Source organism: Heterodontus francisci, chromosome 1 (assembly GCF_036365525.1).
Source record: "Heterodontus francisci isolate sHetFra1 chromosome 1, sHetFra1.hap1, whole genome shotgun sequence".
Classification (NCBI taxonomy): Eukaryota; Metazoa; Chordata; class Chondrichthyes; order Heterodontiformes; family Heterodontidae; genus Heterodontus; species Heterodontus francisci.
Window position 1 is genome coordinate 137549097 of NC_090371.1, and position 12671 is coordinate 137561767.

Consider the following 12671-nt stretch of genomic DNA (forward strand, 5'->3'; position numbering starts at 1 on the left):
ATTTGTGACAGCAACTGGTTTTCAATCTTATGTCTTGTGACTGAATTAAAGAAACTGCTTCCTTGCGAAGAACAGACAAAAGTGCTTCATTTTTTTGTCACAGTGACCCAGTAATTTGCTCACAATTCCCACTACTTTTATTCATTCATGGGATGACGGCGTCGCTGGCTAGGCCAGCATTAATTGCACATCCCTAATTACCCTTGAGAAGATGGTGGTGAGCTGGCTTCTTGAACTGCTGCAGTCCATGTGGGGTAGGTACACCAACAGTGTGGTTAGGAAGGGAGTTCCAGGATTTTGATTCAACGATAGTGATATAGTGCCAAGTCAGGGTGGTGTGTGGCTTGGAGGGGAACTTGCAGGTGGTGGTGTTTCCATGCATCTGCTGCCCTTGTCCTTCTAGGTGGTAGAGGTCGCAGGTTTGGAAGGTGCTGTCTTAAGGTGCCTTGGTGCGTTGCTGCAGTGCATCTTGTAGATGGTACACACTGCTGCCACTGTGCGTCAGTGGTGGAGGGAGTGCATGTGTGTAGATGGGCTGCCAATCAAGCAGGCTGCTTTGTCCTGGATGGTGTCAAGCTTCTTGAGTGTAGTTGGAGCTGCACTGATCTAGGCAAGTGGAGAGTATTCCATCACACTCCTGACTTGTACCTTGTAGATGGTGGACAAGCTTTGGGGAGTCAGGAAGTGAGGTACTCGCCGCAGGATTTCTAGCCTCTGACCTGCTTTTGTAGTCAATGTATTTATATGGCTACCCAGTTCAGTTTCTGGTCAATGGTAACCCCCTGGATGTTGATAGTGGGACATTCAGCGATGGTAATGCCATTGAATGTCATGGGGAAATGGTCATTGCCTGACATTTGCATGGCATCAATGTTACTTGCCACTTATCAGCCCAAGCCTAGATTTTGTCCAGGTCTTACTGCATTTCTACACAGACTTCATCAGTTTCTGAGGAGTCGCAAATGGTGCTGAACATTGTGCAATCATCAGCAAACATCCCCACTTCTGACCTTATGATTGGAGCAGCTGAAGATGGTTGGGCCTAGGAACTCCTGCAGTGATGCACTGGAGCTGAGATGATTGACCTCCAACAACCACAGCCATCTTCCTTTGCGTGAGGTATGACTCCAATTAGCGGAGAGTTTTCCCCCTGATGTCCATTGACTCCAGTTTTACTAGTGCTCCTTGATGCCATACTTGGTCAAATGCTGCCTTGATGTCGAGGGCAGTCACTCTCACCTCATCTCTTGAGTTCAGCTCTTTTGTCCATGTTTGAACCAAGGCTGCAATGAGGTCAGGAGCTGAATAGCCCTGGCAACCCAAACTGAGCATCACTGAGCAGGTTATTGCTAAGCAAGTGCCGCTTAGTAGCATTGTTGACAGAACCTTCCATCACTTTACTGATGATTGAGAGTAGATTGATGGGGCGGTAATTGGCCAGATTGGATTTGTCCTGCTCTTTGTGTACAGGACATACCTGGGCTATTTTCCACATTGCCAGGTAGATGCTCATGTTGTAGCTGTATTGGAACAGCTTGGCTAGGAGCGTGGCAAGTTCTGGAACACAGATCCTCAGTACTATTGCCGGAATGTTGTCAAGGCCCATAGCCTTTGCAGTATCCAGTGCCTTCAATCGTTTCTTGATATCACGTGGAGTGAATTGTATTGGCTGAAGACTGGCAACTGTGATGCTTGGGACTTCAGGATGAGGCCAAGATGGATCATCCACTCTGCACTTCTGGCTGAAGATTGTTGCAAATGCTTCAACCTTATCTTTTGCACTGATTTGCTGGGTTCCCCCATCATTGAGGATGGGGATGTTTGTGGAGCCACCTTCTCCAGTTAATTTAGTTGTCCCTCACCCTCAGTGCTTCCTCCAAGTGCTGTTTAACATGGAGGAGTACCGATTCATCAGCTGGGGTGGGGGGTGCTGGTGGCGGCCGTAGGTGGTAATCAGCAGGAGATTTCCTTGCCCATGTTTGACCTGATGCCATGACACTTCATGGGGTCATGAGTTGATTTTGAGGACTCCCAGGGCATCTCCCTCTCGACTGTATACCACTGTGCTGCCACCACCTCTGCTGGGTCTGTCCTGGCGGTGGGACAGGACATACCCGGGGATGGTGATGGCGGTGTCTGGGATATTGTCTGTAAGGTATGATGCGGTGAGTATGACTTTGTCAGGCTGTTGCTTGACTGGTCTGTGGGTTAGTTCTCCCAACTTTGGCACAAGTGCCCAGATGTTAGTAAGGAGGACTTTGCAGGGTCGACAGGGCTGGGTTTGCCGTTGTCGTTTCCGGTGCCTTGGTTGATGCTGGGTGGTTCGTCCGGTTTCATTCCTTATTGACTTTGTGGCATTACTTTTCTTAGACTTTGTAACAGTTTGATACAACTGAGTGGCGTGCTAGGCCATTTCAGAGGGCAGTTAAGAGTCAACCACATTGCTGTGGGTCTGGAGTCGCATGTAGGCCAGACCAGGTAAGGACAGCAGATTTCCTTCCCTAAAAGAAATTAGTGAACCAGATGTGTTTTTACAACAATTGACAATGGTTTCATGGCCATCATTAGATGAATGGCTCTAGTTTTTAATTCTGGATTTATTAATTAAATTCAAATTCCACCTTCTGCCATGGTGGGATTCGAGAGCAATACCCTGCATCTCTGGATTACTAGTCCAGTGACAGTACCACGATCCCACCACCTTTTACCATAATTACAACTGCAAAGTCCAGGCCATTATGTGGGCATGAGGAGAATTTTGCACTGTGCTATCTCTTGGAGCAGAGGTATCTCTCTAGCACAGATGGTTGTACTGTCACAAGTTAAATGACTTGATTAACCTGTTGATCTGCCCTGGCTGAATCTCTTATTTTACCAATTGTATTAGCCAACAGTTGTACACTTAAAATTACTGTTGAGTAAGACGATTTAACGGTTTTACACCATGTGAATTTGCTTTGAAAAGAGCAGTTGTTTCCTTGAAGGAGAGTTCTTAGAAGAATTAATGTGTTCAGTGCATTGGATTGTGGGCCGCAATTGTATTTGATGCCATTTACTGTAAATCTGTTGATTTATGCTACGGTTATAAAACAATATTGAAGAGACTAACATGTAGCTGGAAGGGTAGTGAAGTGTATGTTATGCAATTGCTGATACTGGGTTAATTGTTCAAGTTTCTTTTGCTCAATGTGTCACAATATGCAATGGGGCAGGTTCTCACAGCCTTTTGGGGAGGGAGGGCCAGGAGACTGAGACCCAAACTTACCGTGGTATTTCTCATGCCATCTACCTCCATCCAACCCACCACCTCTGCATCCCCACTCATCAGCTACCTCCCATACTTTATGTAACAACTTATTTTGTGATTTCAGGCATTCCAGCACGCACTGCTTCCCCCAATATCTGACGGTGTCTGTCTTGTCATTGTCATAAGGCATTTGGTGAACTATTAGTGAGTTTTGTAACACATACAGATTGATACAGGCAACAAAAAAGTCATAAAAATCAAGCATTGTTCATACAGTTTTTCTTTGTAAAAGCCACAAAAAGGTTCAGAAATAAAGATTTTATAACTGAAAAAACAATAAACTTCTGAATGGTTTAACTCACTTGGAAAAGCAAACTGAAAACCTCTTCAACTAAAAAATATTTTCTTGTTTAGCAATTTTTGTTTACTTCACAAAGAAACCATAGGTACTTAAGCATAAGTGTTATTTAAGTCAGTAGTTCATAACAGGGGAAAGGAGCTGTTAATATTTTAATGAGATTGGTCTAAGGAAAAAGCTCAGAGATTTCATGATCCCACTTTTTTAAGAAAGAACATATCCTGGGAAAAGCGAAGAAATTCTCCAATCCACACAATGAGAGGCCACACTAGTTCAATTCAGAAACTTACTGCTGGATAATGGATATTTCTGCGTGTTGTGCACAGATATAATCGTAAACTTTTCAGCTGTTCTGGTGACAAAATACACAATTTAAGCCTAGGTTTTTGAGAGAGGCTGAGACTGAAGTAAAACATTTTAGAGAAGGCATTAAAGGGCAAAATATAATCATGTTGCTGTGAAGCATGTAATTTTTTGGAATTTATAACTTTGCTTGAAACTTTCGATCATCATGGGCTGGACTTTCAAAAGGGGGTCGGGAACCCGACGCCTGGATGAATTCTGGGTCCCAATCCTAAGTCTCAACTGCGTTGCTCAAGCAACGCTATTTAAAAAGTAAATGCCCTAATTGAGCAGGAGGCAGTCTTGACGCTCAATTAGCAGCATCTCCAGGAGGTGGGAGCTTCCTGCATTGTGTGAGCAGCAAAAGCAGGCAGCACTCATGTTGGGGTCTGCCACTGCCTTGCCCTCCTTAGAGGGCCAACTGCAAAAACAATAAGACGCAGTTCAACCATCCATAACTACGGTAATGCACATGATCTGGTACTAGATCCCTGAGAGCCCCATAATTTTCATGCTCAAAATAAAAAGTTGGACATGGCTCCACTGTGAACCCAACAGCTGTGCACTAATGTGGACTAAACTGTTCGGATTCACTGGAATCCAAATTGAAAATGGCGGTCCTGACCTCCCTGCTTCGTAACAATCTCCTCTAGTTGCTTAATGGGCTATTAATTGGAGGCGAGTGAGTTTCCCGTTCCCTCCCCGCACTCTCACTTTAAAAAGTCTGTCCTGGAGGCGTCGGGATCGACAGATTCCCTCTGGGACGACAATTTTTAAATCGTGTCCGCACCCGGTCCCGACCCGGTGGCATTTGAAAATCCAGCCTCAGAAATTTCAGCTGCTGAGGGAAAAAAGGGCTCATGTTTCTGAAATGCATTTTAAGTGATTAGGTTGGTTCACTTTTTAATGTATTGGTAGATATTTAACTGCCCATGCACAATTGGCTGTTTTCATAAGTAATTAATAACTTCTCATTGGTAGTTTTCCAGCTGATTACTTCAATTTTGATTTAGACATTCCTTGTGTCTCCAGTTCTGACTTGCTATTTAGCTTTGATCTAATCAACAAAGTGATGATGAAATGTTGACCTATAGAGTATTCCTCAAAACTTGAGAGACAGGAAATGAAGGTAATGTGTAGCTGAAGTGCATGCCATGTGCAAGACTTTTAATATATTATGTCAAACGTATATTAACAAATCTCCTGAGGCACTGCTCCTGGTAAATCAGGATATGGTATTTTATAAGGACATCTTTATACTTTATAAAGATGCTTATAATATAGTCATTCTTGAAATAAGTATAGGTGAGTGTGCCCATTAAAGCTATAAAACCTATTTGTTGCTGACTAAATACATGGATGAATGCATAAGTCATTTTAAGAGGCTGCGGATATGCTGGCTGAGGTGTTTTATGTCCCATGTTCATACTTCTCTTAGAAATGTGACATAGATTTGATGTGACGGGTAGAAGATGTATTCTATATTTACAGTTTTTAATTATGGTAAAATAGATAAAAGTTTTACAATGCTGTATTATGAAACTGCCACTAAATTGAAAATACCTCACTCTGGAGGTCATTGTGGTAACAAAGGTATTTTATTTTTTATACTAATCATTGTTCTGTGCTCTGTAGTCAGTGAATTGTGCACTGTAGAGATTAAAAACCTGAGTATATCCTAGCCATGAGAAGAATATCTTATCTCACTGACCTCCTGTTCCTTTCCCTTATATCTGCATGTAAAAGCTTCGGTTGGTTCAGATGGTAGCTTATCATATGGTCAAATTAAGTTACTGTATGTCTTTATGATCTTCACAGTTTAGATTTTTTCCTAAATTCAACATGCATTGTGAATTGAGGTTTAGAAGTTTGACAGTTTGTGAAGTCAGTAATATATTTTAGTCCTCAGAGAACTGGTCATTCTTGTGTATTACACTCATGCTAGTTTGTTTTCCCAGAGTAATGATGGAGAAGAGCGACTGGCTGTTGTTCGACTCTTGGCTAAGCTATTTGGTGCAAAGGATTCAGAGCTCGCAACACAAAATCGTCCTCTGTGGCAGTGTTTCCTGGGACGGTAAGAGACTTTTTATTGGTGAATGACTCAATGTATTTGTTTTGTGCATAGTTTACTTTTGTTGGAAGCTCAAGATGTTTAATTATAGAGTCGTTTCAAGAGAGTTCTTGTGAAACTGTACAAGTACTATTGAAAATTCCTCTCTTAAAAGTAGTGAAAAATCTGAGATGGTTCTACACACAATGCCATCATCATACCTTATCCAAATGGTATGTAGCCAATAAGTGTAGGTATTTCCCACATCCCATGCCGCTATACCAAGAATTGGAATTTTTCCTTGTTAAATAGCAACATGCATGCTTTGTCACTTGTCAACACAAATTAGTGGATAGTAATCAAGAATGAGCAAGCTGTCCAGGTTTTCTTTGCTCTCTCCAAATAGGGACGTTGAAATCATTATAGTGCCTTCATTGTCTCACAGTTGGGACTGGTCAGCTCAGCAGAGCGTTGATTACACAAGACCTGCTACGTGAGACCTGTAAAATCCATGGAAGATTGCTCATGAATGTAAAAAAAGTTGCTAGAAACAGCACAAGAGTGGCAAATGCTGGAAATCTGAAACAAAAAATGCTGGAAGCATTCACAAGCCAGTAGCAATGTGGTTGACTCTTAACTGCCCTTTGAAATGGCCTAGCAAGCAAGTCAGTTGTCAAGGGCAATTAGGGTTGGGCAATCAATTCTGGCCTTGCCAGTGACGCCCACATCCCATGAAAAGAATAAAAAGTTAACATCTATGGAAAGAACAGATAAGTTAGCATTTCAGGGGTGGACCCTTCATCAAAAACTGGAAGACGTTACAGATAAGAAGCATTCAAAAATGCAACAGAACAAATGGTAGGGGAATAAGAACAAAGAACAGTACAGCACAGGAACAGGCCGTTCGGCCCTCCAAGCCTGCGTCGATCTTGATGCCTGTCTAAACTAACACCTTCTGCACTTCCGGGGCCCATATCCCTCTATTCCCTTCCTATTCATGTATTTGTCAAGATGTCTCTTAAACGTCGCTATCGTATCTGCTTCCACCACCTCCCCTGGCAGCAAGTTCCAGGCACTCACCACCCTCTGTGTAAAGAACTTGCCTCGCACATCCCCTCTAAACTTTGCCCCTCGCACCTTAAACCTATGTCCCCTAGTAACTGACTCTTCCACCCTGGGAAAAAGCTTCTGACTATCCACTCTGTCCATGCCGCTCATAACTTTGTAAACCTCTATCATGTCGCCCCTCCACCTCCGTCGTTCCAGTGAAAACAATCCAAGTTTTTCCAACCTCTTCTCATAGCTAATGCCCTCCAGACCAGGCAACATCCTGGTAAATCTCCTCTGTACCCTCTCCAAAGCCTCCAAGTCCTTCTGGTAGTGTGGCGGCCAGAATTGCACGCAATATTCTAAGTGTGGCCTAACTAAGGTTCTGTACAGCTGCAACATGACTTGCCAATTTTTATACTCTATGCCCCGACCGATGAAGGCAAGCATGCCGTATGCCTTCTTGACTACCTTATCCACCTGAATGTAAAACAAATAAATAATTGTGTGCAATAGTGACCTCTAAAATGCTTAAGTAGGAAACAGGTGATAGGTAAATGGCAGAATTGATATGGGCTTGATAAGAGAATAATGAGAACTTCAAAAAAATTTGTAAGACACCGATAGCATGAGAATAGCTGGGGAGAGAAGGCAGAGGGAGACAAATAGAAATTTAAAAAGAAGTAAAATTGGCAAAGCAGAGTGGACTCAAAGGGCCCAGAAGCATGAGGGAATAGTAATGCAGATTGACAACAAGGGTGAAAAATGCCCTGTCAGCAGAGTGTTCTGATGGTGGTCCCCAACGCCAAGCACAAACTGATCCTGCCTCTTTCTCTAATCAAAACGCTAGCGCATTCAACCCACACTGTCAGCACTTCCTGCCAAGGAGGAAATGACAGCAGTAATTAATGGCTTGAAGTAATTAAAGTCATTGTTGAGACCTGTGGGCTACAAAAGTACCTGAGAAAAATGGGGTGCTGTACCTTGAAATTATGTTGAACTTCATTGGAACAGTGTAGAAAGACAAAGAGAGGAATTCTTCCCAATGTGGAGGGTGCAGAGGAGATTTACCAGAATGGTTTCAGAGATGGAGGATTGTAGCTTCAAGATTTAGGTTGGAGAAGCTGGGGTTGTTTTCCTTGGAGCAAAGGAGATTGAGGGGAGATTTGGTAAAGGTGTACAAAATTATAACAGGTTTAGATAAGGTAGACAAAAGCTGTTCCCATTAGCTGATGGAACAAAGACTAAGGGACACAGATTTAAGGTTTTGGGCAAGAGATGCAGGCGGATGTGTGGAAGACCTTTTTACACAGTGTTAGGACAGAGTCAGGAGGAATGCACTGTTAATTCAGTTTCACATCTCCACAGGTCACAACATATATTTAAATTTTCCCACTTACCAAAACAGTCAATCATATATTCTATTTATCCCCAGAATAAAGCACACCTACCATGTTTCTTTAATAAACAACAAAATTATCAGTTTATTATAAAGCAAGTTTTAACCAATAATGAAGTAGAACATACACACAATTTGAAATGTTAAAGCCCCTTTTTTATCATAGCCCTCACACACACACACAACCGGTTAACTGTGGGGGGGGGGGGGGGGGGTTGGCAGCAGGGATTTTTGTTAACAGCTGTTACAAAGAAATAGAAGGAATAAAAAAAAACTTAGGCTGAAAAGAAGGTATGGAAAGATGTCCTTTGTTTCGGTGAAGTGTTCCAAAGGCTTCAACGATTCTGTCATTGGTATCTTCCTAGAACAGTTCTTTCCAGGCGATGATGTTGATCAGTTTGGGTAGGCTTTCCAAGAGATGCAGCTACAGAAGGCTCCAAATAAGGTCTTAGAGCAGGAAGCAGCATCAAGGTTTTAATGGTCTCACATTCGATGCAAGATTTCTTTTCAAGAGAAATATAGGCTGGTAATCTCCTGGCAGGTCAAGAAGCAAACTGGCTTTTTCAACAGTTCAAATTGAAACTGAAAACATTCCAGAAGTCAAGTCTCATGCTCTCTATAAATCTTGGCTTGTCACTTCTTTGTAAAATCTCTCCAAGTTAAAATACAAGCCCTGCTGGGTTATTTGAAAACGGATGCCTTCCAGTAAGACTTGTTTATTAGCCAAATTCAGGAACCTTCTGGTAGCTTCTTTTTAGAAAAAAACTCACCAAGTTCATCAATCTCGTTAAAATTCCAGATAAATCAGTGTCCATAATACAAGTTTAAGTTCTTAAAACATATTTTACAAAGGAAATAGAAGCAGTCTCATAACAGCGAGTGGTAATGACCTGGAAGATTAAGTGGTGATTTGATTCAAGTTTTCAGGATTTTAAGGGGCACAGAGGGTTGATAAGAGAAACTATTTGTGAGTCTTGGTGGGCGGCATAGTCTGAAAATTAGAGCCAGACCTTTCAGGAGTGAAATTAGGAAACACTTCTACAATTAACAGGTGGTAGAAGTTTGGAACGCTCTTCTGCAAATGACAGCTAGTGCCAGATCGATTGTTAATTTTAAATCTGAAGATTGATTTCTTTTTAATCAAAGGTATTAAGGGGTATGGGGTAAAGCCAGGTATACAGAGTTAGGTTGCTGATCAGCCATGATCTCATTGAATGGTGGAACAGGCTTGTGGGGCTAAATGGTCTTCTCTTATTCCTATGTTTCCCTTCAGCTGATGAAGTCAGAAGGACTGGAGCTTGAGATGGGGATCCTTGGTTGGAACACTTTCCTGGCAAGACCATTTGCAGAGCAAATAGTCTTGACCTGCCTTTGCTTTCTCCCAAGTGCCAGTGTTGCTGGAATCTGCTTTTCCAGTTTTTTGCACTTTCATTTCTAATGCCCATCTCTTCAGCTGTTCACACGCGCTTTTGTCCGAGAAATCAAAAGAATTAAAGGTGTTTACATCGTTATGCTTCCTAATGTCTAAAGCCAGAGAACTGTCTCGGGGCACTTAGCATCTTTTGTTAATTTGTTCTTGGGAAGTCGCTGGCAGGGCTATCTTATTGCCCATTTTTATGGGTCTGGAGTCACATGTAGGCCAGACTGCGTGAGATTGGCAGAATTCCTGCCCTGAAGGAAAGTAGTGACCCAGGTGGGTTTTTATAACAATCTGGTAGTTTCATGATCGTTATTAATGAGACTAGCATTTTATTCCAAATTTATTAATTAATTGAATTTAAATTCCCCAGATATCACTGGAGCATTAGTCCAGGCCCCTGGATTACTAGGCCAGAAACGTTACCATTATGCTACCCTTGTGTAAAAAAAAACAGAAAATGCTGGAAATACTTAGCAGGTCTGGTAGCATCTGTGGAGAGAGAAACAGAGTTAACATCTCAGGTGTGTGACCTTTCGTCAGAACTGAGAAAAGTTAGAAATGTAATAGGTTTTGAACAGGTAAAAGGGGGAATTTTGAGAAGAACAACAAAAGGGAATGTCTGTGATAAGGTGGAGAGCAGGAGAGATTAAATGACTAAAGGTTTCATGGTGAAAAGCCAAAGGAGTGGTAATCGGACAAGTAAAGAAACAAAAGATGTATCCAGAGGAGGTATGAATAGCAGGTTAACTGCCATCTGAATGCAAAGCAAAGGAATTAAGAAAGAAACGAGAAGAAAAAATTAGAAAATGGGGCAGAGGTTATGATCTAAAACTGTTCAACTCAAGATTGAGTCCAGAAGGCTGGAAAGTGCCCAGTCAAAAGATGAAGTGCTGTTCCTCAAGCTTATGTTGGAAAACTGCAGCAGGCCAAAGACAAAAAGTTAAAGGTAGAGAATTAAAATGACAGGCAATTGGGAGCTCAGGTTCACCTTGCGGACTGAATGGAGGTGTTCTGCGATGCGGTCACCCAGCCTGCATTTGACCTCCCTCACGTAGAGTAGACCACATCATGAGCAGTTAATAAAGTATGCTAAATTGAAAGAAGTACAAGTAAATCGCTGTTTCACTTAGAATGAGTATTTGGGGCCTTGGACAATGAGAAGGGAGGAGGTAAAAGGGCAGGTGGTACATCTCTTGCACTTGCATGGAAAGGTACCATAAGAAAGAGAGGGGGTGTTGGGGATGATTTGAGGAGTGGACCAAGGTGTCGCATAGGGAAAGATCCCTTTGGAATGCTAGGAGGGGAAAATATATTTGGTGGTGGCATCACACTGGAGATGGTGGAAGTTGATGCATTGAATGAAGAGGTTGGTGGGGCAGAAAGTGAGGACAAAGGGAAAGCCTGTTGTGGTTCTGAGAGGGGGGGAGGGAAGAAGTGAGAGCAGAAGTGCGTGAAATAGAATGGACTTGGTCAAGAGCCCTGTCACCGCGATGGGGGGGGGTAATCCTCGGTTAACGAGAAAGGAAGAAATATCGATAGCACTAGTATGGAAGGTTGCATCATCCAAACAGATGCGATGGAGATGGAGAAACTGGGAGAATGGAATAGAGTCTTTACAGGAAGCTGAGTATGACAAAGTGTAATCAAGGTAGCTGTGGGAGTCAGTGGGCTTATAATGAATATTGGTTGATAGCAGCTTGTGTATGTATGTTTCCCTTCCCCTGCCCTTTCTTCTGTTCCTTTTCAAATGCTGTTCATCTGTAATACCTTACAGTTCTGACTTAGAGGCTGCAATCAAATCATCAAATTAACTGTGTAGTCCACAGATGCTGCCTGACCTAAGTATTTCCAGCATTTCGTTTGCTTTTATTTTGAGAATTGCTGCAGTAATGCAGAATTAATAGTGTTAGACTGTTGAATGGGTCTGTTTAACAGAAAATGCTAGAAATACTCAGCAGGTCTGGCAGCATCTGTGGAGGGAGGAACAGCTAACTTTTGGGTCAACGACTTTTCATGATGGAGTATAATGTGGGGAAATGTGAGTTTATTCACTGTGATAGGAAGAATAGAAAAATGAATATTTTTTGAACAGTGAGAAACAGGTTCATAGGTGGTGGATAAACAGCGTGATTAAAATGCTTATTTTTGTGAAAAATCCATATTTTTGCTTAGGAGTTCTAGCGTACAGTGAAAATTTAGTTTTAAAGTTAGAGTTATACAGCACAGAAACAGGCCCTTCAGCCCATCGTGTCCGTGCCGGCCATCAAGCACCTAACTATTCTAATCCCATTTTCCAGCACTTGGCCTGTAGCCTTGTATACTAAGGCGTTTCAAGTGTTCATCTAAATACTTCTTAAATGTTGTGAGGGTTCCTGCCTCTACCACCTCTTCAGGCAGTGCTATCCAGATTCCAACCACCGCCTGGGTGAAATTCTTTTCCCTCAAATCCCCTCTAAACCTCCTGCCCCTTACCTTAAATCTATGCCCCCTGGTTATTGACCCCTCCGCTAAGGGAAAAAGTTTCTTCCTATTTAACCTATCAATGCCCCTCATAATTGTGTATACCTCAATCAAGTCCCCCCTCAGCCTTCTCTGTTCTGAGGAAAACAACCTGAGCCTTTTCAGTCTCTCTTCATAGCTGAAATGCTCCAGCCCAGGCAGCATCCTGGTGAATCTCCTCTGCACCCTCTCCAGGGCAATCACATCCTTCCTATAGTCTGTGTACAGTTCTGGGCATCACTACTCCAGCTGTGGCCTAACTAGCCTTTCATACAGCTCCATCATAACCTCCCTGCTCTTATATTGAAT

The 12671-nt window shown here is 42.5% G+C and overlaps 1 protein-coding gene across 4 annotated transcripts in view; it reads left to right on the forward strand.

Annotated features, from left to right (window-relative positions):
* pds5a (PDS5 cohesin associated factor A) overlaps positions 1–12671 on the forward strand; it is a 312001-nt gene that overhangs the window by 139878 nt on the left and 159452 nt on the right. For all 4 annotated transcript variants that reach the window (XM_068036537.1, XM_068036525.1, XM_068036541.1 and 1 more), the window contains exon 9: positions 5906–6021. In XM_068036537.1, coding sequence (XP_067892638.1) covers positions 5906–6021 — 116 coding nt within the window. The remainder of the gene's footprint in view (positions 1–5905; positions 6022–12671) is intronic.